A 27,438-nucleotide genomic window follows, 5' to 3' on the forward strand; every position below is an offset into this window, starting at 1 on the left:
TTATTAATTTTCTATTTTTTAAAAGTTTTTTATTTATTTATTCAGTAATTTTCCACTAATACATATATATTTGGATATGAGACTAAATAAATAAATAAATAAATAATAATAATAATAATAATAACAATATTAATAATAATAATAATAATATTTTGCCATTTGGTTAGAACAATTAAAGATTAAAAAGCACTTGGAGATTAAACTATTAATAGAAATGTTTTTTCAAATCATTTTTGTTCCAAGCAGTAATTTTTGAAAACCCTCTGACTGCTGAGGGTTTGGATTCTTTGCCAATTGAATAGTTTTAAAAAGATTAGAGCTCATTAATATTGTTTCTTTTGAATAAATCAAGTTATGAACAAAAGTTTGAGAAGTGGAAACAACAAACCTTTGGGAAATAGTTTGAATAGGAAAAACAAGATGTTGCAGTTAAAAGATTGTTTTGCTTATTCACATCAAAATGTTCATAAAGATCTAAAAATCCTCGACCTACAGAGAATTCCTCCAGTGGTATTTGCTACTTGGTTAGAACAATTAAAGACACAAAAAATCACTAGGAGTTTAAACAATTTTTATTTTGAAATGTTTTTTTTTTTCAAATAATTTTTGTTCCAAGCAGATATTTTTGAAAAACCTGTTAATTCTGATGATGGTAGTTCCTAAATATTTTTCACTTGCTTTAAAACTGTATTCGAAATATGTTTTTAAATTTAAAGATGATTTGCAGGGCATTTAATTGTACTCTTGTTATGGATAGAGATGATGTCTAAAGAGAATAAAGGCAAAACATAAATAAATAAAACAGTAGAACATAACTAAAATATTTATAGCTGAATAAAAAAGCAGGTGAAAACCAGAAGTTGATGAGTAAATATTTATTTTCTGAACAGTGACCAACATGACAAGCAAACATGACTCAGTGAAAATAGAGAATAATCAGCAAAGAAAGGGTGAGAGCAGTGACAGATTAAAATCCAGTATCAGAGTCTCAGAGAGTCAGGTCAGGACTGGGAACACTGGTCTCTCCTCAGTGTCTCTGTGACTGCAGACTGGGAGCCCTGGGAGGCCTCACAGGTCACAGAGCCCACCTTCCTCCACTGGTCTGCAGGGATCCTCAGGGTGCTGCTCCAGCTGTAGAGGCCGTCATTCTGCACCACCCCGGAGCTCCTGCTCTGCTCCCAGCTGCTGCTGCTGCTGCTGCCGTCCAGCTTCCAGGACAGAGTCCAGTCTGAGGGGAAGCCCTTGTTGGCCAGACACATGAGGGTAACCTGCTGCTGCTGCAGCTCCACACTGGAGGGGGGCAGCACTGTCAGGGTGGGGCGGGTATCACCTAGGAGACACCAATCAGGTTAGAGAACAGGAACCACACACTTGTTAACTAGACAGCAGAATCTGGACCATCTTTACTGTGGGAGAAATGACTTTCTTTAAGATTCTTCAGTTAAACATTTTTTCTGCTCCACCAGTCACTCCCTCACACACTGTTTCACTTCCCTTCACTGTGAACTCATGCATATCAGCACACAGAGTCCTCATATAACCTGAAATACAGTAAACTAGAAAATAAGATTAGACATAAACTGAGCTCTACTTTACCTCCCTGATTATAAATGAAATAAAATCTTAAAAATAATAATTTAAAAATTATAATCAAACAATCTGATGGTCATCTTACTAGTGGTTCAATTTTTAAAGTATTAAACAAAATTAAACATCATATTAATTCTTAAAGCAGATCGGCTAATGGGCATAAATGACAATGAATACAATTTGAAAAACAATATATTGTCTCACAGCAATTTTAAAACTGCAATATAAAAGTCATCACCAAGTATTTTGAGATATTTAATTAATTTTCTATTTTATGCAATTTATATCTAATTTCTTTAGTTTAAACAATTTAAAAACATTAAAAACTAGTTTGAAAAATAACATGGTCAAAAATGTTTCAATATTTTATTACATTAGATTAATAATAGTAATAGTGAAATGTGAAGTTAACATTTCCTTAAAAAGAAGTAAAAAAATAATTACTTAATAATAATAACATCCACCATGATCCTCTTATGATCATTCTCATAATTTATCTCACAATAAATGTTAAATATTCAGAAACTTACTTCCAACATCCAGCCTGGTTCCTCCACCAAAAGTCAACCAAAGTGATACAAACTAATTGATTCATCGTACAAAAACCTCTGACTGTAGAGACACGGCTCTCTGACTCTGAACACAACAATCTGATTCTGGCTTAAAAAACTAAATATAACTTAAGTTGCATTTCCCTTACAAATAGTAAATAATTTTTTTTTCCAAAAATAAAATAATTTATTCTCTCTATGATTCTAACTACTGACCCAACCTGCAGTTTTCATCACTGACTGAAGCAAATGAATAAAAATTTAAATTATGAACGTCTCCATTTCTATTAGTTTGTTGATAAAACTAACATCAATGTACCTATTTTATTATAATAAAATATTTAAAATATTGAACTTACTTCCAACATCCAGCCTGGTTCCTCCACCAAAAGTCAACCACAGTGATACAAACTGGTTGAGTCGTCGTACAAAAACCTCTGACTGTAGAGACACGGCTCTCTGACTCTGAACACAACAAACTCTAAATGAACAGTTTCAACCTGAAAAACACAGCTGGAAAATATATTTATTAATTATATTGTTTCTGACATCAACAGTCACTAATTTTGGTTCTTCCTCATAAATAATTCTGTTTATATAAAAGGGAAGGTTCCCCTGCTAAAACATATATTTTATCACTTTTTCAGAGAGAGATGCAAGCATAAAAAAATATAAATGAATAAAAAATAAAAATAATAGCCTGGTGGAGAAAAAATCCTTATCAATATATGTCAACTTTATTGCAGACATTTTGAAACGTTTTACCAGAAACGTTGCCGCAAAAGACTATTAACTTTTTATTCTATTTCTCCTGAGAGTAGGAGGACGGTAGTATCCATGAATCCACTGAGTAAACATCATTATTGAACTTTGAACTTTGACATCCAGGTTTCAGTCTAATAAATAAAAATATATACGAAAAAAATCTTCATGATGATACCTTCATACTTCATCACGTAAAACATGATTGAATGATTAGAAGATATTTTCTAATCTCTTACTCCCTGAATTCATTTAGATTTAGAGAAAAATAAACCTTTAATTCATGTTTTTTGTATCAGGCTAATATTTATTTAAATACACAATGTTCACTGGAATGTAACACATACAATAGATATAAATTCAACTGTTCTATATACAACTGAGCACATTTGGGCCTAACTGGGCCTGACTGGGAACACAAGATCTTCCATTATGATATTTTATATGTGTGGATTATAAATCAGCTGGTATCATTGGGAAACGTCTGTAACCTTTGCTGCATTAAGATGACAAATGGTTTCAAGCAATTTTACAATAAAATATTTAAATAATCAGCCCTTAAAATTGAAATAATTTGAACAGAAATGGTTATCAGCTCTACACAACAGATTTATTTTGTTTTTATTTATTGTGGTTTTTGTGCCAATCATATTTAAAAACCTAAAAGTTAGGATCTTGTTTCTAAAGTTCACCAGTTTGAATTAAATTTAGTTTTACTGTAGAACCTGTGAAACTCAATAGTATATTGATTAAAATTTAAAAATTTTACAAAACATTCAAAACCTACTAAAAATGACTTTAAAATAATTTAAACCAAAAATACATTTAATATTTTCTCTTCTCTAAATGTAACTTTATTTATACAAAACATTTTATTTTACAGATTGTCCTTTTTTAGATCTTAGATCTGATTTACAATGTAGACCGAGTTTGAAATGACAAAACAGAAAACAAAATTGATAAGCACATACTAAATATTAAAAAATTTGACTCAGTTAAATCAGCAATAAAAAACATGTCTGGATTTGAAAAGTGTATTTTTGAGACCAGAATTAACCCAAATCTGATATCAGATACATATTGATGAAGAAATAACTTTATAATAAAATATCAAGTATAAAGAACACAATCTAAAGGATTCCATTCAAATCTTAAATAAACTGATTTGCATCAGCAGCTCCATGCTCCAGCGCTCTGGGAGAGTTTATAGTCCTGACAGTTGAACACTGGATGACTGACAGCTGTCCTTCATCACAACAGAAGACACAGAAATCCTCCTCTTCAAAAACATGACTTTGATCTGCGTCCTCATCTGGACTCTCCTCTGCTTCACTCAGGGTGAGGGAAATCATTTTTCTGTCAAGTGAAAATCATTTGGAGTGTAGCTGAGTTTCACCATCTCATGTCCAGAGTTTCTTCTCTCTCCACAGGATCTGATGGACAAAATGTTGTTGTGACTCAATCAGCAGCCAAATCAGTGCAGCTTGGTCAGACTGTCACTATTGACTGTAAGGCCAGTAGACAACTAACAGGTTGTATCACACCCTGCCTGTCCTGGTACCATCATAAACCTGGAGAAGCTCCTAAAGCTCTGATCTACTGGACATCATCCAGATTTTCAGGAATCTCCTCCAGATTCAGTGGAAGTGGAGCAGGAAATAAATTAGACTTCACTCTGACCATCAGTGGAGTTCAGGCTGAAGATGCAGGAGTTTATTACTGTATGAGTTATCATTACATCAACAGTCAATACGTGTTCACACAGTGAAAAATCATCGTACAAAAACCTCGTTCAGTTTGACTGAACAGAAACTGAACTTTGTTCAGCAGCTAGAATCTGCATCAGACACTGATACAGTTCACTGAACACATCAGGCCAGAAATTATATTTCCATTAAACACAAGAACATATTCAGTGACGATATTAAGACATTATATTTTAAAATTATACTATTTCATGATGATTTTAGATGTTTGACTTTATTTTTCCGATTTAGAAAAAGAAGCATTTATTTTCTAAATCTTGAGGAAGGCTGAAGTAACTTTGATTTTAACTTTAGAAAGGCTACAATATATTTTCCATGTTTTATTTTTAAACAATCATACATGAAGCCAAGGAAAACCATTGGTAATAGCACCAAAATATATTTTAATCATTTCTAAACATCTTACAGGTTTTATTCTCATAAACACATGTAGGAAGACAGGAAAAACAATCCAGGAGGTTCTTTATTGTTGTGTTGGCCCTGGTTAGAATAATTTAATAAATCTGTCATTACTATAGAAAAATAATTCATATCTAATTATTATTAATGCTTGATCCTGCATTTAGTTTTTAGAACCTGGACCATATGACTGACAGATGATTAGAACCAACATGTTTTGAATATTTGGTTCTAAAGGTTCTTCCAGATATTTTCCACAGACAGAAATACAACAAGCTGAGATGTGAAGTCATTTCTTGTTCTGCAAATTAACAAATAGAGACATAAATAGTTGTCAGATATTAATGAAAGAAAGGTATGAAAGCTTTTTCTCTGAATTATCAACAAGTACATGACATTAGTGCGGTCTGTCAGCAGGAAAACACTTTTTCAAAAGATAAAAAATTGGATTCTTTGCCAATTGAATAATTTTGAAAAGATTAAAGCTTAATGTGATCATTTTATCAATTTATAAATTAAACAACGAACCGTTGGGAAACTAGTTTGAACAGGACAAACAAAATCTTCTAGTGTAAAGATTATTTTGCTGTTAAACTACAATGAAAGCTCTTAAAGATATATACATATTTTGCAAACACATTTAAATATCTTATTTTGTCATAGAGAGCCACTTTGCATCAGCAGCTCCATGCTCCAGCGCTCTGGGAGAGTTTATAGTCCTGACAGTTGAACTCTGGATGACTGACAGCTGTCCTTCATCACAACAGAAGACACAGAAATCCTCCTCATCAAAAACATGACTTTGATCTGCGTCCTCATCTGGACTCTCCTCTGCTTCACTCAGGGTGAGGAAAATCATTTTTCTGTCATGTGAAAATCATTTGGAGTGTAGCTGAGTTTCACCATCTCATGTCCAGAGTTTCTTCTCTCTCCTCAGGATCTGATGGACAAAATGTTGTTGTGACTCAATCGGCAGCCAAATCAGTGCAGCTTGGTCAGACTGTCACTATTGACTGTAAGGCCAGTCAGGCACTTTCAACATCTCAATGCAGCGGAAATTCACAGGTCTGCCTGTCCTGGTACCATCAGAAAACTGGAGAAGCTCCTAAAGCTCTGATCTATTTAACATCATCCAGATTTTCAGGAATCTCCTCCAGATTCAGTGGAAGTGGAGCAGGAAATGGATTAGACTTCACTCTGACCATCAGTGGAGTTCAGGCTGAAGATGCAGGAGTTTATTACTGTCAGAGTTTTCATTTCATCAACAGTCAATACGTGTTCACACAGTGAAAAATCATCGTACAAAAACCTCCCTCAGTCTGACTGAACAGAAACTGAATTATAAAGATGTAAACAGCTGCACAGACTGAAACAGTTCACTTAACACCCACATGAGGTCCACAAAATATAACTCTATTAAACACAACAACACAATCAGTGACAGGATAAATTCCTGCTACGATCCTCTAAAATATTAAAAAGTTAAATAAGATTAAAACAATGTTTAGTCAGAGTTTTATAAGTGTTGGTCTGGGATTACTTAAAGCAAACCATGGTCAGCACAAATGCGCTGATTGTTTTACTTTTTTGCCAAATCATTGAAAATTAATCATATCAAGCAATCAGTTCAGAAAAATTAGGAAGATTGTTGTTAAAATGACGACAAAATATTTCAATACAAAATAAAAGTTTTCAGTCAGAAACTTTATCAAGATGATCAGAGGATAAATTACAACAGGGTAGATATTTTTTTAAATCAATAGTTACTCTTTTGAAATGCCACTACAAATTGCAAAGTGAAGAAGCTGAAATATAATTTTTAATGACATGTAGAAAAGAAAAAACAAAATGTGGTTATAATGACACCAAAAAGAGAAATACATTTAGATATTTACTGACATTATCAGCATGGTTCCAGCAGTGAGGAGGAAACCTGCTGCCAGTTCAGCTCCATGTGACCGACTCTGTGTTTGCATATGTGTCCTGCCTCTCTGCTCCAGCTGTTAAGAGGTCAGAGTTGATCAGTGGCTGTCCAGGCCTTTCAGAGCCACTGACACACCAGCAGCACAATGATGATGTCACTGGCTCTACTGCTGACCATCCTGGGGCTCCTGGTTCAGGGTGAGACTCTGATAGAAACTTGGTTTAGGATTCTATTTGCTGTGATTAAGAAACATTGAAAAATAATCAAATGAACCATCCATTACATGCGAATCCTGATCTGGATTTGTGCCAATATCTCTCTGTGTCATGTTTTTAGGTTCCTCAGCAGTCATCACCCTGACTCAGACTCCAGGATCTCACTCCGTTACTCCAGGACAGACTGTCTCCTTTAGCTGTAAAGCCAGTTCACCTGTTGATGATGATTTGCACTGGTACCTTCAAAAACCTGGAGAAGCTCCTAAGCTCCTGATCTATTCCACTTCTTCACGTTGGACTGGAGTGTCTGATCGTTTCACTGGAAGTGGATATGATATTGATTTCACTCTGACCATCAGCAGAGTTCAGGCTGAAGATGCAGGAGTTTATTACTGTCAACATAGTGAGAACTTTCCGTTCACACAGCGATACAACTTCGTACAAAACCCTCACCACTGCAGAGGAACTGATCCAAAGCTGAACTGAAACATAAGTTGTACATGTAGGGAATAAAAGAAGAGTGTAATACAAATTTTGTACTAAATTAAGACTGTTGTTAGTTTCAGTTAGTGATGGAAAATTTTTCGTCTTTAATTTATTGCCATGTGCAGCCACATATTTTAGCTCAACTTTTTGTTTGATTACTTCTTTTACGTTCAGGGTTCCCTTTATGTGTAGCCTTACACTTGCTTAATTTTGTGTGCTTGTTCTGTGACGCAAGCAGGCTTTCTTACTTTTGCATAATATTTTAATCAAACTTTTCATTTTTGAGCAAAACAGTGGAAAGAAATCTACCAAACAAACCCATACAAAATAAGTTATTATTATATCATATAATATATAATATTTTTAAAATGCAGCCAGATGCTGCTTTGCTGACAGGTGTCAGTGTCAGTATTTTTAATTCCATGAGTAAGAATTGAAAAAAACACATTACACAAGCCTGCTACGTCAACACACCTTTAAAGGTTTAAACACAGAAATCAAAACACAAGTTTTGCTTAATATCTGAAACAATATGAATGTTTGAAAAGGTATTGGCTGGAAATATGACAAAAGATTGGAAAGAAGAATACCCACCATAAGATAATTGCAACATAGTGATACTTTTAGGATTTTTGTTTAGATTTCAGTAGGTAAATATCATAAATAGAGTTGAGAAGATCAACATTTGTGTTTTACAATAAATGTCAAAAGACCATAATTATGAGGCACAATAAATTACTGAAATGAAACTGATTGGTTAACTGATCAACAGCAGAGTGACCTGTGACCTGTTGTAGTCAGTCAAAGCATTTCCATAGAGCCACTTTGCATCAGCAGCTCCATGCTCCAGCGCTCTGGGAGAGTTTATAGTCCTGACAGTTGAACTCTGGATGACTGACAGCTGTCCTTCATCACAACAGAAGACACAGAAATCCTCCTCATCACAAACATGACTTTGATCTGTGTCCTCATCTGGACTCTCCTCTGCTGCTGCTTCACAGGTAAAGTCCAGAGAATCCAACTCCTCTCCTCTGAACATCTGTCCCTCTGAAAATTGGTTGGCAAGTTCACAAAGGTGTTTAATGTGTTTTTTTAAAATTATTATTAGAATCCAAAATCCAACCTACAGTGACTCAGCCTGCAGCAGTGAGCTCTTCCTTGGGACGATCTGTCACCATCAGCTGTAAGACCAGTCACAATGTTTATAGCTCCAACCGTTTAGACTGGTACCAGCAGAAAGATGGAGAGGTTCCTAAGCTCCTGCTGTACTCCACCAGCACTCGAGCATCAGGGACTCCAAGTCGTTTTACAGGCAGTGGATCAAACTCTGACTTCACTCTGACCATCAGTGGAGTTCAGACTGAAGATGCTGCAGTTTACTACTGTAATGGAGAATTCCCAGCAAGCACTCACGACTTGTTCACACAGTGAAAAACAGTCATACAAAAACCTCCCTAGGTCTCAGACTGAACTGAAACTGAAGTGGTTGCTGCAGCTTCCAGCAGCTGCTGAAGCTGGTGCACTTCGTCAGAGGCACAAAAACATGATAATAAATGATAGACTTTTGTCTCATGAAATTTCAAATTTATGTAATCTCTAATCCTCTTCACATGGTGCAGATTCTTTGAAAATTGCAGTATTTAAATTCAACATAAGATTCACTTTCATTAAAATTTGCAAACAATTCATGAAACTCAGTGAAACTAATAATGGACAAACAGTAAAAGTTTTCACACATTTGCCCATTTTCTTCATTATACTTTAACATCATGTTTAAAACGATCAACCAGCAATAGCAGGTAAACTATGATTTATAAGTTCCTTAGGTAACACTTTATTTGACGGGTTGTGAATAAGACTGTCATGACATCGTCATAAACATGACATGACACCTGTCATGAACATGAATACGTCTTCATGAATATTTATGACTGTTGTCATAAAGTGTCATTCAGTAAATCATGACACTTTTAATACAAAGTTGACATTATTCAAAATGTCTTTGTTATGACAACTTGACATTAGCCAAGAAATCATGATCTCACATAAATTTGTTATAAAAGTATTACTGATTAAACTTTAGCTTTATGTTATTAAAGCTAAGTTTATTCAGTAATACTTTTATAACAAATTTATGTCAGATCATGATTTCTCGGTTAATGTCAAGTTGTCATAACAGACATTTTATGACAACAGTCATAAATATTCATGAAGACTTATGTTTATGACAGTGTCACGACAGTCTTATTCACAACCCGTCAAATAAAGAGTTACCGTTCTTTATATAGCACTCATGTAAAGTAAAAGCCATCAATTGTGGTAAAAACAAAAGAAAGAAGACAAGATGTAAAGCACACCACTTCAAACTAAGACTCTATAAATCTCTTACCATCTTATCTTACTTGATCATTTCAGCCCCAAAATAAACATGTTAGCAAAACTACATTTCTGCTCATCTGCAAAAATCTCAAACAGGAGAGGCATATTACAGACATAGATCAATCATTGGATGACATCAGTCATCATTTGTCTCATGGTAACTACTGAACTTACTCATAATATTCATATTTTCTGTGGATGTCATGGATATTTTAGTCCAAATAATATGAGAACAGTTACCACATTTGTTTTGTCAACAAGAGGTGTTATGTTATTGCTAAATACTCAACTTAACTCAATCTTTGTTTTTATTTTATTTGTCTCATTTGATAGTTTCATACTGTATATAGGTGTAATTTAACATAGGTGCAAATTGTAACTTTCATTCCTAAGTTGCTTTAAGTTTTGTTAGGTTTCTGTGAATAAAATGTTAACAGATGTAGAATCTTTGGACTGTTCAGGCTGAGCAAATGATCAGTCCAACAAACAAACATCATACTTTTATCCCGGAGTGATATGAGTTAATAACTTATTTTCTAAAGTGTTTAAGTTTTCGTCCAAAGCTTCTCCACCATTTGTTTCTCTTTGAAAGCTTTTTTAATCCCTGAAGTTATATTTGTATTATTTTCATCAAACTCCAAAGTACTGGTTATGATCTAGTCATGCAGCAACTTTATCATTGTTCCATAAAATATTTTTAAAAAAAAAAGAAAATGAAAATGGATAGAAAAGTCTTGCATTCTATATAAATTTTCAGAAAAGCTGAACCTCCTTGTTTAAGCTCATTGCTTGGTTTTCCAAATGTAAATCTTTCAGCTTTGATCTGGTAACGTCACAGAATGATGAGCTGAGCTCCATGTGACTGACTGTGTGTTTGCATATGTGTCCTGCCTCTCTGCTCCAGCTGTTAAGAGGTCAGAGTTGATCAGTGGCTGTCCAGGCCTTTCAGAGCCACTGACACACCAGCAGCACAATGATGATGTCACTGACTCTACTGCTGACCATCCTGGGGCTCCTGGTTCAGGGTGAGACTCTGATAGAAACTTGATTTTTGGATGAAAACTGACGTCGCAAAGTCATGTTCTACTGTATTGGGTCACCAAGACACAACAGACTTTCTTAGTTATTCTCTACAGGTTGATGATGTTCAGTTCAGATCTTAATTATTTTTCCTTTTTGTATTTTCCAGGTTTAACAGGAGAAATCATCCTGACTCAGACTCCTGGAACTCAGTCTGTTGCTTTGGGACAGACTGTCTCACTAAAATGTAAAACCAGTTCATATGTTAGTAACTATCTCCACTGGTACCTTCAGAAACCTACAGAAGCTCCTAAACTCCTGATTTATCGTGCTACAACTCGTCAGTCTGGAGTTCCAGCTCGTTTCAGTGGAAGTGGATCTGGTTCTGACTTCACTCTGACCATCAGTGGAGTTCAGGCTGAAGATTCAGGAGTTTATTACTGTCAGCAGGGTTACACACCGTTCACACAGTGATAGAACGTCGTACAAAAACCTCCCTCAGTTGGAGAGGAACTGATCTGACTCAACAGCTGCAAGGAAACTAAAACAGTAAAAGTTTTCAGAAATGTATATATATTTTTTTTATTATTAATACATTCATTCATTTAGTCATATATTTATGCTACAATGTAGCCATTTTATTTCTATTATTTGGTGTAATCTGAGATAAAAAGAAAAAAAATCATAGCTATGTGGTCAAAATGAAAAAACAGAATTTAAACACTATTTCTATATAACATTTTTCAGATCATTTTATTGTTCTACATTGTTATAATTATGTGATTTTATATATATACAATTCCTGTTCATGTTAACATATCATTTTTATTTCTTTTAAAGCTTACTATATTTCAAAAATATAATTTTGAAATCAGAATAATTTTATTTCCAGGGTGTTTCATCCTAGTCTGTGGACACATAATGTCTAAAAATAACAACAGACAAAGAAAAAACAGTGAGACCAAATAAACAGATTTGAAGCTGAATACAAACGCAGGTGAAAACCAGAAGTTGATGAGTAAATATTTATTTTCTGAACAGTGACCAACATGACAAGCAAACATGACTCAGTGAAAATAGAGAATAATCAGCAGAGAAAGAGTGAGAGCAGTGACAGATTAAAGCCAGTATCAGAGTCTCAGAGAGTCAGGTCAGGACTGGGAACACTGGTCTCTCCTCAGTGTCTCTGTGACTGCAGACTGGGAGCCCTGGGAGGCCTCACAGGTCACAGAGCCCACCTTCCTCCACTGGTCTGCAGGGATCCTCAGGGTGCTGCTCCAGCTGTAGAGGCCGTCATTCTGCAGCACCCCGGAGCTCCTGCTCTGCTCCCAGCTGCTGCTGCTGCTGCTGCTGCCGTCCAGCTTCCAGGACAGAGTCCAGTCTGAGGGGAAGCCCTTGTTGGCCAGACACATGAGGGTAACCTGCTGCTGCTGCAGCTCCACACTGGAGGGGGGCAGCACTGTCAGGGTGGGGCGGGTATCACCTAGGAGACACCAATCAGGTTAGAGAACAGGAACCACACACCTGTTAACTAGACAGCAGAAACTGGACCATCTTTACTGTGGGAGAAATGACTTTCTTTAAGATTCTTCAGTTAAACATTTTTCTGCTCCACCAGTCACTCCCTCACACACTGTTTCACTTCCCTTCACTGTGAACTCATGCATATCAGCACACAGAGTCCTCATATAACCTGAAATACATTAACTAGAAAATAAGATTAAAGATAAAATGAGCTCTATTTTTCTTCCATGTGATTATAAATGAAATAAAATCTTAAACATAACATTTTTATAAAATCTGAATCAAAACTAGTTGATGCTCATGTTGCTTGATAATGCCTCACTCTTTAAGTAATGAATAGAATAAACAAACTGTGAATATTAACTCTTTTATCTTAATTTTTTAGCTTATACACTTTAAAAACATTAAGAACTAGTTTTAATTAGTAAGACAAAAATGTGAAGTCCACAATTCTTTAGAAAAGGTTTAAAAAATAAATTGCTCCAAACATCACACATGATCCTCTTATGATCATTTTCATAATTTATCTCACAATAAATGTTAAATATTCAGAAACTTACGTCCAACATCCAGCCTGGTTCCTCCACCAAAAGTCCACCAAAGTGATACAAACTAATTGAGTCGTCGTACAAAAACCTCTGACTGTAGAGACATGGCTCTCTGACTCTGAACACAACAAACTGATTCTGGCTTGAAAAACTAAATATAACTTATTTTACATTTCCCCTTCAAATAATAAATAAGAACATTTTTACCAGAAATAAAATAATTTATTCTCTCTATGATTCTAACTACTGACCCAACCTGCAGTTTTCATCACTGACTGAAGCAAATTAATATAAACCTAAATTATGGACGTCTCCAATTATATTAGTTTGTTGATAAAACTAACAACAATGTATCGCTCATATTATAATAAAATATGTGAAATATTGAACTTACTTCCAACATCCAGCCTGGTTCCTCCACCAAACGTGTACCACAGTGATACAAACTGGTTGAGTCGTCGTACAAAAACCTCTGACTGTAGAGACACGGCTCTCTGACTCTGAACACAACAAACTCTAAACACAGCTGGAAAATATATTTATTAATTATATTGTTTCTGACATCAACAGTCACTAATTTTGGTTTATTTCTCATAAATGTTTTTGTTTATATAAAAGGGAAGGTTCCACCTCAAAACATACATATTTTAACACTTTTTCAGAGAGAGATGCAGGCATAAAAAATAAATAAAAAGAATTAAATAAATAACCTGGTGGAGAAAAAAACTCCTTATCAATATATGTTAACTTTATTGCAGACATTTTGAAACATATTACCAGAAATGTTGCCACATTCATCCTTCATCATTTTGACTCTATTTCTCCTGAGAGTAGGAGGACGGTAGTATCCATGGAAACACTGAGGAAACATCATTAATGAACTTTGACATCCAGGTTTCAGTTTAATAAATAAAAATATATATACAAAAAAATCTTCATGATGATACTTTCATACTTCATCACGTAAAACATGATTGAATGATTAAAAGATATTTTCTAATCTCTTACTCCCTGAATTCATTTAGATTTAGAGAAAAATAAAACTTTAATTTATGTTTTTGGTATCAGGCTAATATTTATTTAAATACACAATGTTCACTGGAATGTAACACATACAATAGATATAAATTCAGCTGTTCTATATACAACTGAGCACATTTGGGCCTAACTGGGCCTGACTGGGAACACAAGATCTTCCATTATGATATTTTATATGTGTGGATTATAAATCAGCTGGAATCATTGGGAAACGTCTGTAACCTTTGCTGCATTAAGATGACAAATGGTTTCAAGCAATTTCACAATGAAATGTTTAAATAATCAGCCCATTAAATTGAAATAATTTGAACAGAAATGATTATCAGCTCTATCAAACAGATTTATTTTGTTTTTATTTATTGTACTTTTTGTGCCAATCATATTTAAAAACCTAAAAGTTAGGATCTTGTTTCTAAAGTTCACCAGTATGATTTAAATTTAGTTTTACTGTAGAACCTGAGAAACTCAATAGTATATTGAATAAAAATTAACCATTTTACAAAACATTCAAAACTTACTAATAAATGAATTTAAAATAAATTAAACCAAAAATACATGTAATATTTTCTCTTCTCTAAATGTAACTTTATTTATACAAAACATTTTTTACAGATTGTCCTTTTTTAGATCTTAGATCTGATTTACAATGTAGACCGAGTTTGAAATGACAAAACAGAAAACAAAATTGATAAGCACATACTAAATATTAAAACATTTGACTCAGTTAAATCAGAAATAAAAACATGTCTGGATTTGAAAAGTTTATTTTTGAGACCAGAATTAACCCAAATCTGATATCAGATACATATTGATGAAGCAAGAACTTTATAATAAAATATCAAGTATAAAGAACACAATCTAAAGGATTTCATTCAAATCTTAAATAAACTGATTTGCATCAGCAGCTCCATGCTCCAGCGCTCTGGGAGAGTTTATAGTCCTGACAGCTGAACTCTGGATGACTGACAGCTGTCCTTCATCACAACAGAAGACACAGAAATCCTCCTCTTCAAAAACATGACTTTGATCTGCGTCCTCATCTGGACTCTCCTCTGCTTCACTCAGGGTGAGGGAAATCATTTTTCTGTCATGTGAAAATCATTTGGAGTGTAGCTGAGTTTCACCATCTCATGTCCAGAGTTTCTTCTCTCTCCTCAGGATCTGATGGACAAAATATTGTTGTGACTCAATCAGCAGCCAAATCAGTGCAGCTTGGTCAGACTGTCACTATTGACTGTAAGGCCAGTAGACAAGTAGCTTGTAGCCCACCCTGCCTGTCCTGGTACCATCATAAACCTGGAGAAGCTCCTAAAGCTCTGATCTACAGAACATCATCCAGATTTTCAGGAATCTCCTCCAGATTCAGTGGAAGTGGAGCAGGAAATGGATTAGACTTCACTCTGACCATCAGTGGAGTTCAGGCTGAAGATGCTGGAGTTTATTACTGTCAGAGTTATCACAGTGGCCCCGTGTTCACACAGTGAAAAATCATCGTACAAAAACCTCGTTCAGTCTGACTGAACAGAAACTGAACTTTGTTCTGCAGCTGGAATCTGCATCAGACACTGATACAGTTCACTGAACACATCAGGCCAGAAATTATATTTCCATTAAACACAAGAACATATTCAGTTATGATATTCAGTTAATACATTTTAAAATATTATTTCATTTATATTTTTAGATGTTTGACACCTTATTATCCAATTAAGTAATGAAGTAACTTTGACTTTAGAAAGGTTTAAAAATATTTTCCATGTTTTATTTTTAAACAATCATACATGAAGTCAAGGAAAACCATCGGTAATAACACCAAAATATATTTTAATGATTGTTAAACACATTACAGGATTTATTCTCATAAGCACATGTAGGAAGACAGGAAAAACAATCCATGAGGCTCTTTAATGTTAGGTTAGCCTTGTTTAAAATGATTTGCTAAGTTTGCCATTACTGTTGGAAAATAATTCATATCTAAATCAATATTAATGCTTGATAATGGATTTATTTTTAGAGCCTGGATCTTACTACTGCCAGATGACTAGAACCAACAATTTTTGAATACTTGGTTTTAAAGGTTCTTCCAGATTATTTCCACAAACAGAAATACAACAAGCTGAGATGTGGTGTCAAGTCTCTTTCTTTGAATTAACAAATAGAGACATAAACAGTTTGTCAGGTATGGATGAAAGGAAAATATGAAAACATTTTCTCTGAATTATCAAATGACAACAAGTATGTGACATTAGTGAGGTCTGTCAGCATGAAAAAACTTTTTCTAAAAGTAAAAATTTGGATTCTTTACTTGAGTGGTATTAAAAATATTCTAGCGTATTGTAATTGTTTGTTTTGAAAAAATCAAGTTATAAATAAAAGTTTGAGAATCGGAAACAACAAACCCTTGAGAAATAGTTTGAATAGAAGAAACAAGATGTTCCAGGAAAAAGTTTGTTTTGCTTATTGAAATCATAAAGTTCACAAAGATGTAAAAGTACTAGACCTATAGAAAATTCCTTCAGTGTTAACTGGTAAAAGATTATAAAGAGCCCTATTAAAGTTCCTCTCTTAGTCTTTAATACATTGATGTTTCAGGAGGAAACCTGCTGCCAGTTCAGCTCCATGTGACTGACTGTGTGTTTGCATATGTGTCCTGCCTCTCTGCTCCAGCTGTTAAGAGGTCAGAGTTGATCAGTGGCTGTCCAGGCCTTTCAGAGCCACTGACACACCAGCAGCACAATGATGATGTCACTGACTCTACTGCTGACCATCCTGGGGCTCCTGGTTCAGGGTGAGACTCTGATAGAAACTTGGTTTGAAGAAGAAACTATAATTAAAATTCTGCTATCATGGAGAAATATTGAAACAAGATGTTAATGTTTTCTTTTATCTGTTTGGAGATTATCAATAATTTGTAATCAAACATAATTTCTCTCAATTGTTATTTTCCAGGTTCATCAGGAGACATCATCCTGACTCAGACTCCTGGATCTCAGTCTGTTGCTTTGGGACAGACTGTCTCCATCTCATGTAAAACCAGTTCAAGTGTTGGTAACAACCTCCACTGGTACCTTCAGAAACCTGCAGTAGCTCCTAAACTCCTGATTCAATATGCTACAACTCTTCAGTCTGGAGTTCCAGCTCGGTTCAGTGGAAGTGGATCTGGTTCTGATTACACTCTCACCATCAGTGGAGTTCAGGCTGAAGATTCAGGAGTTTATTACTGTCAGCAGTGTAACAGCTTCCCGTTCACACAGTGATAGAACGTCGTACAAAAACCTCCCTCAGCTGGAGAGGAACTGATCTGACTCAACAGCTGCACTGAAACTAAGACATCCACAAATTATTTATTTATTTTACATATATATAATTTGTTATGTCTATTTGGATCTGAGACACAAAATAATAATAATTATTATTATTATTTGCCATTTGGTTAGAACAATTAAAGGAAAAAAAAAGCACTAGGAGTTTCAACTATTTATAGAAATGTTTTTTCAAATCAATTGTTGTTCTAAGCAGCCATTTTTGAAAAACCTCTGACTTCTGATGATGGTAGTTCCTAAATATTTTTTCATAGCTTTTTATAAAAGTAAAAATTTGGATTTCTGCCAATTTAATTGTTTTAAAACGATTCCAGCTCATTGATATTGTTTCTTTTGAATAAATCAAGTTATGAATAGAAGTTTGAGAAGTGGAAACAACAAACCTTTGGGAAACAATTTGAATAGGAAAAACAAGATGTTGCAGATAAAAGATTGTTTTGCTTATTCACACCAAAATGTTCATAAACATATAAAAATCCTCGACCTACAGAGAATTTCTTTCAGTGGTATTTGCTACTTGGTTAGAACAATTAAAGACACAAAAAATCACTAGGATGTTTTTTTCCAAATTATTTTTGTTCCAAGCAGACATTTTTTAAAAACCTCTTAATTCTGATGATGGTAGTTCCTAAATATTTTTCTCTTGCTTGAAAACTGTATTCGAAATATGTTTTTAAATTTAAAGATGATTTGCAGGGCATTTAATTGTACTCTTGTTATGGATAGAGACGATGTCTAAAGAGAATAAAGGCAAAACATAAATAAATAAAACAGTTGAACATGACTAAAATATTTAAAGCTGAATAAAAAAGCAGGTGGAAACAAGAAGTTGATGAGTAAATATTTATTATCTGAACAGTGACCAACATGACAAGCAAACATGACTCAGTGAAAATAGAGAATAATCAGCAGAGAAAGAGTGAGAGCAGTGACAGATTAAAGCCAGTATCAGAGTCTCAGAGAGTCAGGTCAGGACTGGGAACACTGGTCTCTCCTCAGTGTCTCTGTGACTGCAGACTGGGAGCCCTGGGAGGCCTCACAGGTCACAGAGCCCACCTTCCTCCACTGGTCTGCAGGGATCCTCAGGGTGCTGCTCCAGCTGTAGAGGCCGTCATTCTGCAGCACCCCGGAGCTCCTGCTCTGCTCCCAGCTGCTGCTGCTGCTGCCGTCCAGCTTCCAGGACAGAGTCCAGTCTGAGGGGAAGCCCTTGTTGGCCAGACACATGAGGGTAACCTGCTGCTGCTGCAGCTCCACACTGGAGGAGGGCAGCACTGTCAGGGTGGGGCGGGTATCACCTAGGAGACACCAATCAGGTTAGAGAACAGGAACCACACACCTGTTAACCAGACAGCAGAAACTGGACCATCTTTACTGTGGGAGAAATGACTTTCTTTAAGATTCTTCAGTTAAACATTTTTCTGCTCCACCAGTCACTCCCTCACACACTGTTTCACTTCCCTTCACTGTGAACTCATGCATATCAGCACGCAGAGTCCTCATATAACCTGAAATACATTAAACTAGAAAATAAGATTAAACATAAACTGAGCTCTACTTTCCCTCCCTGTGATTATGAATAAAATAAAATCTTAAAAATAATCATTTAAAAATTAAAATCAAACAATCTGATGATCATCTTACTAGTGGTTCAATTTTTAAAGTATTAAACAAAATTAAACATCATATTAATTCATAAAGCAGATCTGCTAATGGGCATAAATGACAATGAATACAAATTGAAAAACAATATATTGTCTCACAGCAATTTTAAAACTGCAATATAAAAGTCATCACCAAATATTTTGAGATATTTAATTAAGTTTTCTAATTTATGCATTTTTTATCTTAATTCTTTCGTTTAAACAATTTAAAAACATTAAAAACTAGTTTGAAAAATAACATGGTAAAAATGTTTCAATATTTTATTACATTAGATTAATAATAGTAATAGTAAAATGTGAAGTTCACATTTACTTAAAAAGGAGTTAAAAAATAACTACTTAATAATAATAACATCCTCCATGATCCTCTTATGATCATTCTCATAATTCATCTCACAATAAATGTTAAATATTCAGAAACTTACTTCCAACATCCAGCCTGGTTCCTCCACCAAAAGTCAACCACAGTGATACAAACTGGTTGAGTCGTCGTACAAAAACCTCTGACTGTAGAGACACGGCTCTCTGACTCTGAACACAACAAACTCTAAATGAACAGTTTCAACCTGAAAAACACAGCTGGAAAATATATTTAGTAATTATATTGTTTCTGACATCAACAGTCACTAATTTTGGTTTCTTCCTCTTAAATGTTTTTGTTTATATAAAAGGGAAGGTTCCACCACAAAACATACATATTTTAACACTTTTTCAGAGAGAGATGTGAGCTAAAAAATAAATAAAAAGAATTAAATAAATTACCTGGTGGAGAAAAAAACTCCTTATCAATATATGTTAACTTTATTGCAGACATTTTGAAACTTTTTACCAGAAACGTTGCCACATTCATCCTTCATCATTTGGAAACACTGAGGAAACATCATTAATGAACTTTGACATCCAGGTTTCAGTTTAATAAATAAAAATATATATACAAAAGAATTTTCATGATGATACCTTCATACTTCATCACGTAAAACATTGAATGATTAGAAGATATTTTCTAATCTCTTACTCCCTGAATTCATTGAGATTTAGAGAAAAATAAACATTTAATTCATGTTTTTGGTATCAGGCTAATATTTATTTAAATGCACAATGTTCACTGGAATGTAACACATACAATAGATATAAATTCAGCTGTTCTATATACAACTGAGCACATTTGGGCCTAACTGGGCCTGACTGGGAACACAAGATCTTCCATTATGATATTTTATATGTGTGGATTATAAATCAGCTGGTATCAGTGGGAAACATCTGTAACCTTTGCTGCATTAAGACGACAAATGGTTTCAAGCAATTTCACAATAAAATGTTTAAATAATCAGTCTTTTAAATTTAAATAATTTGAACAGAAATGGTTATCAGCTCTATCAAACAGATTTATTTTGTTTTTATTTATTGTACTTTTTGTGCCAATCATATTTAAAAACCTAAAAGTTAGGATCTTGTTTCTAAAGTTCACCAGTATGATTTAAATTTAGTTTTACTGTAAAACCTGAGAAACTCAATAGTATATTGAATAAAAATTAACCATTTTACAAAACATTCAAAACCTACTAAAAATGACTTTAAAATAAATTAAATCAAAAATACATGTAATATTTTCTCTTCTCTAAATGTAATTTTAATGATACAAAACATTTTGTTTTACAGATTCTCCTTTTTTAGATCTAAGATCTCATTTACAATGTAGACCAGGCTTGAAATGACAAAACAGAAAACAAAATTGATAAGCAAATACTAAATATTAAAACATTTGACTCAGTTAAATCAGAAATAAAAACATGTCTGGATTTGAAAAGTGTATTTTTGAGACCACAATTAACCCAAATCTGATATCAGATACATATTGATGAAGAAATAACTTTATAATAAAACATCAAGTATAAAGAACACAATCTAAAGGATTCCATTCAAATCTTAAATAAACTGATTTGCATCAGCAGCTCCATGCTCCAGCGCTCTGGGAGAGTTTATAGTCCTGACAGCTGAACTCTGGATGACTGACAGCTGTCCTTCATCACAACAGAAGACACAGAAATCCTCCTCATCAAAAACATGACTTTGATCTGCGTCCTCATCTGGACTCTCCTCTGCTTCACTCAGGGTGAGGAAAATCATTTTTCTGTCATGTGAAAATCATTTGGAGTGTAGCTGAGTTTCACCATCTCATGTCCAGAGTTTCTTCTCTCTCCTCAGGATCTGATGGACAAAATATTGTTGTGACTCAATCAGCAGCCAAATCAGTGCAGCTTGGTCAGACTGTCACTATTGACTGTAAGGCCAGTAGACAAGTAGCTTGTAGCACACCCTGCCTGTCCTGGTACCATCATAAACCTGGAGAAGCTCCTAAAGCTCTGATCTACAGAACATCATCCAGATTTTCAGGAATCTCCTCCAGATTCAGTGGAAGTGGAGCAGGAAATGGATTAGACTTCACTCTGACCATCAGTGGAGTTCAGGCTGAAGATGCAGGAGTTTATTACTGTCAGAGTTTTCATTACATCAACAGTCAGGATGTGTTCACACAGTGAAAAATCATCGTACAAAAACCTCCCTCAGTCTGACTGAACAGAAACTAAACTTTGTTCTGCAGCTGGAATCTGCATCAGACACTGATACAGTTCACTGAACACATCAGGCCAGAAATTATATTTCCATTAAACACAAGAACATATTCAGTTATGATATTCAGTTATTACATTTTAAAATATTATTTCATTTATATTTTTAGATGTTTGACACCTTATTCTCCAATTAAGTAATGAAGTAACTTTGACTTTAGAAAGGTTTAAAAATATTTTCCATGTTTTATTTTTAAACAATCATACATGAAGTCAAGGAAAACCATTGGTAATAACACCAAAATATATTTTAATGATTGTTAAACACATTACAGGATTTATTCTCATAAGCACATGTAGGAAGACAGGAAAAACAATCCATGAGGCTCTTTAATGTTAGGTTAGCCTTGTTTAAAATGATTTGCTAAGTTTGCCATTACTGTTGGAAAATAATTCATATCTAAATCAATATTAATGCTTGATAATGGATTTATTTTTAGAGCCTGGATCTTACTGCTGCCAGATGACTAGAACCAACAATTTTTGAATATTTGGTTTTAAAGGTACTGCCAGATTATTTCCACAAACAGAAATACAACAAGCTGAGATGTGGTGTCAAGTCTCTTTCTTTGAATTAACAAATAGAGACATAGACAGTTTGTCAGGTATGGATGAAAGGAAAATATGAAAACATTTTCTCTGAATTATCAAATGACAACAAGTATGTGACATTAGTGAGGTTTGTCAGCAAGAAAAAACCTTTTCTAAAAGTAAAAATTTGGATTCTTTGCCAGTTAAATGGTTTTAAAAAGATTCTAGATTATTGTAATTGTTTCTTTTGAAAAAATCAAGTTATAAATAAAAGTTTGAGAATCGGAAACAACAAACCCTTGAGAAATGGTTTGAATAGAAGAAACAAGATGTTCCAGTAAAAAGTTGTTTTTTTGCTTATTGACATCATACAGTTCACAAAGATGTAAAAGTACTAAACCTATAGAAAATCCCTTCAGTGTTAACTGGTAAAAGATTATAAAGAGCCCTATTAAAGTTCCTCTCTTAGTCTTTAATACATTGATGTTTCAGGAGGAAACCTGCTGCCAGTTCAGCTCCATGTGACTGACTCTGTGTTTGCATATGTGTCCTGCCTCTCTGCTCCAGCTGTTAAGAGGTCAGAGTTGATCAGTGGCTGTCCAGGCCTTTCAGAGCCACTGACACACCAGCAGCACAATGATGATGTCACTGACTCTACTGCTGACCATCCTGGGGCTCCTGGTTCAGGGTGAGACTCTGATAGAAACTTGGTTTGAAGAAGAAATGATAATTAAAATTCTGCTATCATGGAGAAATATTGAAACAAGATGTTAATGTTTTCTTTTGTCTATTCAGAGATTATCAATAATTTGTAATCAACATAGTTTCTCTCAATTGTTATTTTCCATATTTTCCAGGTTCATCAGGAGACATCATCCTGACTCAGACTCCTGGATCTCAGTCTGTTGCTCCAGGACAGACTGTCTCCATCTCATGTAAAACCAGTTCAAGTGTTAGTAGCAACCTCCACTGGTACCTTCAGAAACCTGCAGAAGCTCCTAAACTCCTGATTTATGGTGCTACAGCTCGTCAGTCTGGAGTTCCAGCTCGTTTCAGTGGAAGTGGATCTGGTTCTGATTACACTCTGACCATCAGTGGAGTTCAGGCTGAAGATTCAGGAGTTTATTACTGTCAGCAGGGTACCAGCTTCCCGTTCACACAGTGATAGAACGTCGTACAAAAACCTCCCTCAGTTTCAGGGGAACTGATCTGACTCAACAGCTGCACTGAAACTAAAACACTGAACATTTCCACAAATTATTTATTTATTTTTATTAATTTTCTATTTTTTAAAAGTTTTTTATTTATTTATTCAGTAATTTTCCACTAATACATATATATTTGGATATGAGACTAAATAAATAAATAAATAAATAATAATAATAACAATATTAATAATAATAATAATAATAATAATAATAATAATAATAATATTTTGCCATTTGGTTAGAACACTTAAAGAAAAAAAGCACTTGGAGATTAAACTATTAATAGAAATGTTTTTTCAAATCATTTTTGTTCCAAGCAGTAATTTTTGAAAACCCTCTGACTGCTGAGGGTTTGGATTCTTTGCCAATTGAATAGTTTTAAAAAGATTAGAGCTCATTAATATTGTTTCTTTTGAATAAATCAAGTTATGAACAAAAGTTTGAGAAGTGGAAACAACAAACCTTTGGGAAATAGTTTGAATAGGAAAAATAAGATGTTGCAGTTAAAAGATTGTTTTGCTTATTCACATCAAAATGTTCATAAAGATCTAAAAATCCTCGACCTACAGAGAATTCCTCCAGTGGTATTTGCTACTTGGTTAGAACAATTAAAGACACAAAAAATCACTAGGAGTTTAAACAATTTTTATTTTGAAATGTTTTTTTTTTTTTAAATAATTTTTGTTCCAAGCAGATATTTTTGAAAAACCTGTTAATTCTGATGATGGTAGTTCCTAAATATTTTTCACTTGCTTTAAAACTGTATTCGAAATATGTTTTTAAATTTAATAATGATTTGCAGGGCATTTAATTGTACTCTTGTTATGGATAGAAACGATGTCTAAAGAGAATAAAGGCAAAACATAAATAAATAAAACAGTAGAACATAACTAAAATATTTAAAGCTGAATAAAAAAGCAGGTGGAAACCAGAAGTTGATGAGTAAATATTTATTATCTGAACAGTGACCAACATGACAAGCAAACATGACTCAGTGAAAATAGAGAATAATCAGCAAAGAAAGAGTGAGAGCAGTGACAGATTAAAGCCAGTATCAGAGTCTCAGAGAGTCAGGTCAGGACTGGGAACACTGGTCTCTCCTCAGTGTCTCTGTGACTGCAGACTGGGAGCCCTGGGAGGCCTCACAGGTCACAGAGCCCACCTTCCTCCACTGGTCTGCAGGGATCCTCAGGGTGCTGCTCCAGCTGTAGAGGCCGTCATTCTGCAGCACCCCGGAGCTCCTGCTCTGCTCCCAGCTGCTGCTGCTGCTGCCGTCCAGCTTCCAGGACAGAGTCCAGTCTGAGGGGAAGCCCTTGTTGGCCAGACACATGAGGGTAACCTGCTGCTGCTGCAGCTCCACACTGGAGGGGGGCAGCACAGTCAGGGTGGGGCGGGTATCACCTAGGAGACACCAATCAGGTTAGAGAACAGGAACCACACACTTGTTAACCAGACAGCAGAATCTGGACCATCTTTACTGTGGGAGAAATGACTTTCTTTAAGATTCTTCAGTTAACATTTTTCTGCTCCACCAGTCACTCCCTCACACACTGTTTCACTTCCCTTCACTGTGAACTCATGCATATCAGCACACAGAGTCCTCATATAACCTGAAATACAGTAAACTAGAAAATAAGATTAAACATAAACTGAACTCTACTTTACCTCCCTGATTATAAATGAAATAAAATCTTAAAAATAATAATTTAAAAATTATAATCAAACAATCTGATGATCATCTTACTAGTGGTTCAATTTTTAAAGTATTAAACAAAATAAAACATCATATTAATTCATAAAGCAGATCGGCTAATGGGCATAAATGACAATGAATACAAATTGAAAAACAATATATTGTCTCACAGCAATTTTAAAACTGCATTATAAAAGTCATCACCAAGTATTTTGAGATATTTAATTAATTTTCTATTTTATGCAATTTATATCTAATTTCTTTAGTTTAAACAATTTAAAAACATTAAAAACTAGTTTGAAAAATAACATGGTCAAAAATGTTTCAATATTTTATTACATTAGATTAATAATAGTAATAGTAAAATGTGAAGTTCACATTTCCTTAAAAAGGAGTTAAAAAATAATTTCTTAATAATAATAACATCCTCCATGATCCTCTTATGATCATTCTCATAATTTATCTCACAATAAATGTTAAATATTCAGAAACTTACTTCCAACATCCAGCCTGGTTCCTCCACCAAAAGTCCACCAAAGTGATACAAACTAATTGATTCGTCGTACAAAAACCTCTGACTGTAGAGACACGGCTCTCTGACTCTGAACACAACAAACTGATTCTGGCTTAAAAAACTAAATATAACTAAAATTACATTTCCCCTTCATATAATAAATAAAAAACTTTTTACCAGAAATAAAATAATTTATTCTCTCTATGATTCTAACTACTGACCCAACCTGCTGTTTTCATCACTGACTGAAGCAAATGAATAAAAATTTAAATTATGGACGTCTCAATTATATTAGTTTGTTGATAAAACTAACAACAATGTACCTATTATATTATAATAAAATATTTAAAATATTGAACTTACTTCCAACATCCAGCCTGGTTCCTCCACCAAACGTGTACCACAGTGATACAAACTGGTTGAGTCGTCGTACAAAAACCTCTGACTGTAGAGACACGGCTCTCTGACTCTGAACACAACAAACTCTAAATGAACAGTTTCAACCTGAAAAACACAGCTGGAAAATATATTTATTAATTATATTGTTTCTGACATCAACAGTCAATAATTTTGGTTTATTCCTCATAAATACTTTTGTTTATAAAAAAAGGAAGGTTCCCCCGCTAAAACATATATTTTATCACTTTTTCAGAGAGAGATGCAGGCATAAAAATAAATAAAAAGAATTAAATAAATAACCAGGTGGAGACATAATCCTTATCAATATATGTTAACTTTATTGCAGACATTTTGAAACATTTTACCAGAAATGTTGCCACATTCATCCTTCATCATTTTGACTCTATTTCTCCAGAGAGTAGGAGGACGGTAGTATCCATGGAAACACTGAGGAAACATCACTAATGAACTTTGACATCCAGGTTTCAGTTTAATAAATAAAAATCTTCATGATACTTTCATACTTCATCACGTAAAACATTGAATGATTAGAAGATATTTTCTAATCTCTTACTCCCTGAATTCATTTAGATTTAGAGAAAAATAAAACCTTAATTTATGTTTTTGGTATCAGGCTAATATTAATTTAAATACACAATGTTCACTGGAATGTAACACATACAATAGATATAAATTCAGCTGTTCTATATACAACTGAGCACATTTGGGCCTAACTGGGCCTGACTGAGAACACAAGATCTTCCATTATGATATTTTATATGTGTGGATTATAAATCAGCTGGTATCATTGGGAAACATCTGTAACCTTTGCTGCATTAAGACGACAAATGGTTTCAAGCAATTTTACAATAAAATGTTTAAATAATCAGCCCATTAAATTGAAATAATTTGAACAGAAATGGTTATCAGCTCTACACAACAGATTTACTTTGTTTTTATTTATTGTACTTTTTGTGCCAATCATATTTAAAAACTTAAAAGTTAAGATCTTGTTTCTAAAGTTCACCAGTATGATTTAAATTTAGTTTTACTGTAGAACCTGTGAAATTCAATAGCATAATGATATATTAACATTTTACAAAACATTCAAAACTTACTAATAAATGAATTTAAAATAAATTAAACCGAAAATACATGTAATATTTTCTCCTCCCTAAATGTAGTTTTAATGATACAAAACATTTTTTTTACAGATTGTCCTTTTTTTGGATCTAAGATCTCATTTACAATGTAGACCAGGTTTGAAATGACAAAAC

The 27,438-nt window shown here is 34.1% G+C and overlaps 10 gene segments (V, D, J or C); 6 read left to right on the forward strand and 4 right to left on the reverse strand.

Annotated features, from left to right (window-relative positions):
* Window positions 1-860: 860 nt before the first annotated feature.
* LOC111610602 lies at window positions 861-2,633 on the reverse strand (the record flags this gene model as incomplete). The annotated part of the segment is given in 2 exon segments: window positions 861-1,330; window positions 2,501-2,633. Coding segments are annotated over 2 exon segments (462 nt in total), but the record flags the coding sequence as incomplete, so codon positions are not given.
* A 1,722-nt stretch (window positions 2,634-4,355) lies between these two features.
* LOC102233979 lies at window positions 4,356-8,408 on the forward strand. The segment is given in 3 exon segments: window positions 4,356-4,411; window positions 7,069-7,189; window positions 7,329-8,408. Coding segments are annotated over 2 exon segments (417 nt in total).
* Window positions 8,409-8,521: 113 nt separating this feature from the next.
* On the forward strand, window positions 8,522-9,124 carry LOC102234241. The segment is given in 2 exon segments: window positions 8,522-8,694; window positions 8,802-9,124. Coding segments are annotated over 2 exon segments (375 nt in total).
* Window positions 9,125-10,937: 1,813 nt separating this feature from the next.
* On the forward strand, window positions 10,938-11,566 carry LOC102233724. The segment is given in 2 exon segments: window positions 10,938-11,097; window positions 11,262-11,566. Coding segments are annotated over 2 exon segments (357 nt in total).
* Window positions 11,567-12,103: 537 nt separating this feature from the next.
* Window positions 12,104-13,227, reverse strand: LOC111610500. The segment is given in 2 exon segments: window positions 12,104-12,575; window positions 13,177-13,227. A coding segment is annotated over 1 exon segment (261 nt).
* A 2,153-nt stretch (window positions 13,228-15,380) lies between these two features.
* Window positions 15,381-17,589, forward strand: LOC111610499. The segment is given in 3 exon segments: window positions 15,381-15,438; window positions 16,870-16,990; window positions 17,152-17,589. Coding segments are annotated over 2 exon segments (360 nt in total).
* Window positions 17,590-18,354: 765 nt separating this feature from the next.
* On the reverse strand, window positions 18,355-19,744 carry LOC111610603 (the record flags this gene model as incomplete). The annotated part of the segment is given in 2 exon segments: window positions 18,355-18,820; window positions 19,612-19,744. Coding segments are annotated over 2 exon segments (459 nt in total), but the record flags the coding sequence as incomplete, so codon positions are not given.
* A 1,506-nt stretch (window positions 19,745-21,250) lies between these two features.
* On the forward strand, window positions 21,251-21,867 carry LOC111610497. The segment is given in 2 exon segments: window positions 21,251-21,299; window positions 21,392-21,867. Coding segments are annotated over 2 exon segments (384 nt in total).
* Window positions 21,412-23,557, forward strand: LOC102233735. The segment is given in 3 exon segments: window positions 21,412-21,469; window positions 22,915-23,035; window positions 23,205-23,557. Coding segments are annotated over 2 exon segments (360 nt in total).
* Window positions 23,558-24,490: 933 nt separating this feature from the next.
* On the reverse strand, window positions 24,491-26,258 carry LOC111610604 (the record flags this gene model as incomplete). The annotated part of the segment is given in 2 exon segments: window positions 24,491-24,956; window positions 26,126-26,258. Coding segments are annotated over 2 exon segments (459 nt in total), but the record flags the coding sequence as incomplete, so codon positions are not given.
* Between the last annotated feature and the right edge of the window lie 1,180 nt (window positions 26,259-27,438).

The sequence above is a fragment of the Xiphophorus maculatus genome, chromosome 13, assembly GCF_002775205.1.
Source record: "Xiphophorus maculatus strain JP 163 A chromosome 13, X_maculatus-5.0-male, whole genome shotgun sequence".
Classification (NCBI taxonomy): Eukaryota; Metazoa; Chordata; class Actinopteri; order Cyprinodontiformes; family Poeciliidae; genus Xiphophorus; species Xiphophorus maculatus.